The following is a 2,224-nucleotide window of genomic DNA, read 5'->3' as shown; positions in this document are numbered from 1 at the left end:
CCCTTGAGGACTGGAGTTTGACACCCCTGATCTACCCTATTTAATTAACACATAATATAACAAACATTATAAAGGTATTATAAAATAAGGAAACCCTAATACTCTGGTGTTGTTTATAATATCAGTACTGAGCTATAATAACTATAAATTTCTTCGACTGCTTTAGAGCAATGGAAGCTGTAACTCATTGTTGCTTGTCAGAAGGCCCTGTTTTTACATTTAAATGTTCAAAGATTTAATCACTGCATTTTCTTTCAAAGAGTACAGTTAATAAAACTCTGAAGATGCTCTTGACTGTTCAGTACCTTGTACACAAACATGATGGCGAGCACACAGTGTTCTCTCAGGCTGACTTTGAACCCCCACTGCCTCTGGTTTAACGCTGCATGTGTTTGTGGATGAGGCATTAGCTGTATTAAAACAATTTAAAACAGAAGTCATAAATGATTTATAAAAATAAAAAAGATTTCTGTTGATTTAGTGCTCTTGCCCGTTTAACTTGTTAACACTTTTATATACTTTTAACAGTGCTTGTCAGCGTCACATGTTTGAAGCTGAAAACCGTTTCGATCCACTGCGTTACTCAACATCAACCTCAGTTTGTGAGAGATAAAGAACTCTGCAAAAGTTTCCCCTCGTTCCTCATTTCTTTTATATTTTGCAAATGTTAAAGAAATGTGGGATGCTTTAAGGCCTCTGCACAGTTTTGTAATAGTTTGCATAACGTTACACAACCATTACAAATCAAATGCACGGTTGTTGTTATGCTTGTTTATGAGTAGATTTTGGAAAAGTCCAGAACACGAGACACATAAAGGTCAGGTCTTCAACGTAATTTGCTTCAGAACTTTGAGCCTTCCTTTAGAGCTATAAAGCAAATAAACTCATAATTTCATCAGGGCTTCTAGCTAATAATTTCACCAATATAATGTTTTAATATTTACAAGTCCTCAAACATCTCTAATTCTCATTTACTAATATTACACGTATGCATGCTCCTCCTTACTGTACACTTGTCTAAATMCATAATCAGAAAAGAAAAGAAAAAGCTCTGAGTCTGGCAAAAGAAAAGTCAGACTTTTTGTGTTTCAGATTTTTAATAATCTCCATCCATTCCTGCATTTTAAATCATACATATTTAAAAAAAAGCTGTTTCAAATCTAAGTGATATTTATTTTATTGTCACTTCTTACATCTTCTGAATTTGAGAATGCCAAGTAATTTCTGTTCTTGTTACACCCCTCAATGTGCCTTAGATACAGTTTATATGAAAAGACCAACTGTCCCAGCTGTATGATGTGTTTTTGTGTAACGGTGCTGTTTTGTGTTGACCAGTCGTCCGTCCAGCACCATGGGAAAAAAGAGTCGAGTGAAGACTCAGAAGTCTGGCCTTGGGGCCAGCACCGTGGTTTCACCCAAGGAGATGATGAACCTGATCTCTGAGCTGCTGCAGAGTACGTTCATGCTTCATGTGTCTTTAGTTGGAGCAGTGTGGCTTAATTATTTCTGTTTACACTATTTGTCATGACATTAAAACAAAATGAAAGAATGATTTTCACTTTTTAGTGAAAAGAAAGCGATTTTGTCCACCAGTGAAGTTATAAAGCAATTAGAAAGTGTCRGTTTTTCTGCCAGTAGCATCTACATTTAATCTTTGTTTGCTTTGACTTCTTTTAGTGGTATTAAACTTACATACAGTATGTGGATGTGTCATTCAGAGTGCAGCAGTGCAACGCCCTCTGCTGGTAAAGAGTGGGAGGAGTACATCCAGATTAGAGTTTTGGTGGAGAAGATCAGAAAGAAACAGAAAGGTGAGTCTGTGCATGTTTTAATTTTCCTCCGAGCTGAAGAAGCACAAACTGATTCCRGTCTGGGATCAGTTCTGAACTCCTTTGTTTTCTGCTCTCAGGTTTGTCCACCATGTTTGATGGCAGCAGGGAGGACTACTTCTCAGATCTGATGTCCTGGGCGCAGGAGAACGGGGCGTCCTATGACGGCTTCACCGTGGCGAGCTTCGACTCGGAGGGCTACGGCCTRCGGGCCACCAGGGACATCAAGGTTGGGCTCTAAAGAGCTCGTGCTGATTTTCAAACACTCCKTCAGGTAGATGTGGAGAGATAAAAGTTTTGTTTGCGCAGGCTGAGGAGCTGTTCCTGTGGGTTCCCAGGAAGATGTTGATGACGGTGGAATCGGCCCAAAACTCTCTGCTGGGTAAGAATAATAT

The 2,224-nt window shown here is 38.9% G+C and overlaps 1 protein-coding gene across 1 annotated transcript in view; it reads left to right on the top strand.

The window, feature by feature from the left end:
* The window catches only part of setd3 (SET domain containing 3, actin histidine methyltransferase), a gene marked incomplete in the record, with an annotated part of 23,571 nt that overhangs the window by 1,920 nt on the left and 19,427 nt on the right, over nucleotides 1-2,224 (top strand). The window contains 4 exon segments of the mRNA XM_014011866.1: nucleotides 1,336-1,454; nucleotides 1,719-1,811; nucleotides 1,910-2,058; nucleotides 2,139-2,211. Of these exon segments, the coding sequence (XP_013867320.1) occupies nucleotides 1,352-1,454; nucleotides 1,719-1,811; nucleotides 1,910-2,058; nucleotides 2,139-2,211 (418 nt within the window).

This window comes from Austrofundulus limnaeus, unplaced genomic scaffold, assembly GCF_001266775.1.
Source record: "Austrofundulus limnaeus strain Quisiro unplaced genomic scaffold, Austrofundulus_limnaeus-1.0 Scaffold85, whole genome shotgun sequence".
Classification (NCBI taxonomy): domain Eukaryota; kingdom Metazoa; phylum Chordata; class Actinopteri; order Cyprinodontiformes; family Rivulidae; genus Austrofundulus; species Austrofundulus limnaeus.
The sequence above is the reverse complement of the archived record's forward strand: the minus strand, read 5'-3'. Positions and strand labels throughout refer to the sequence as shown.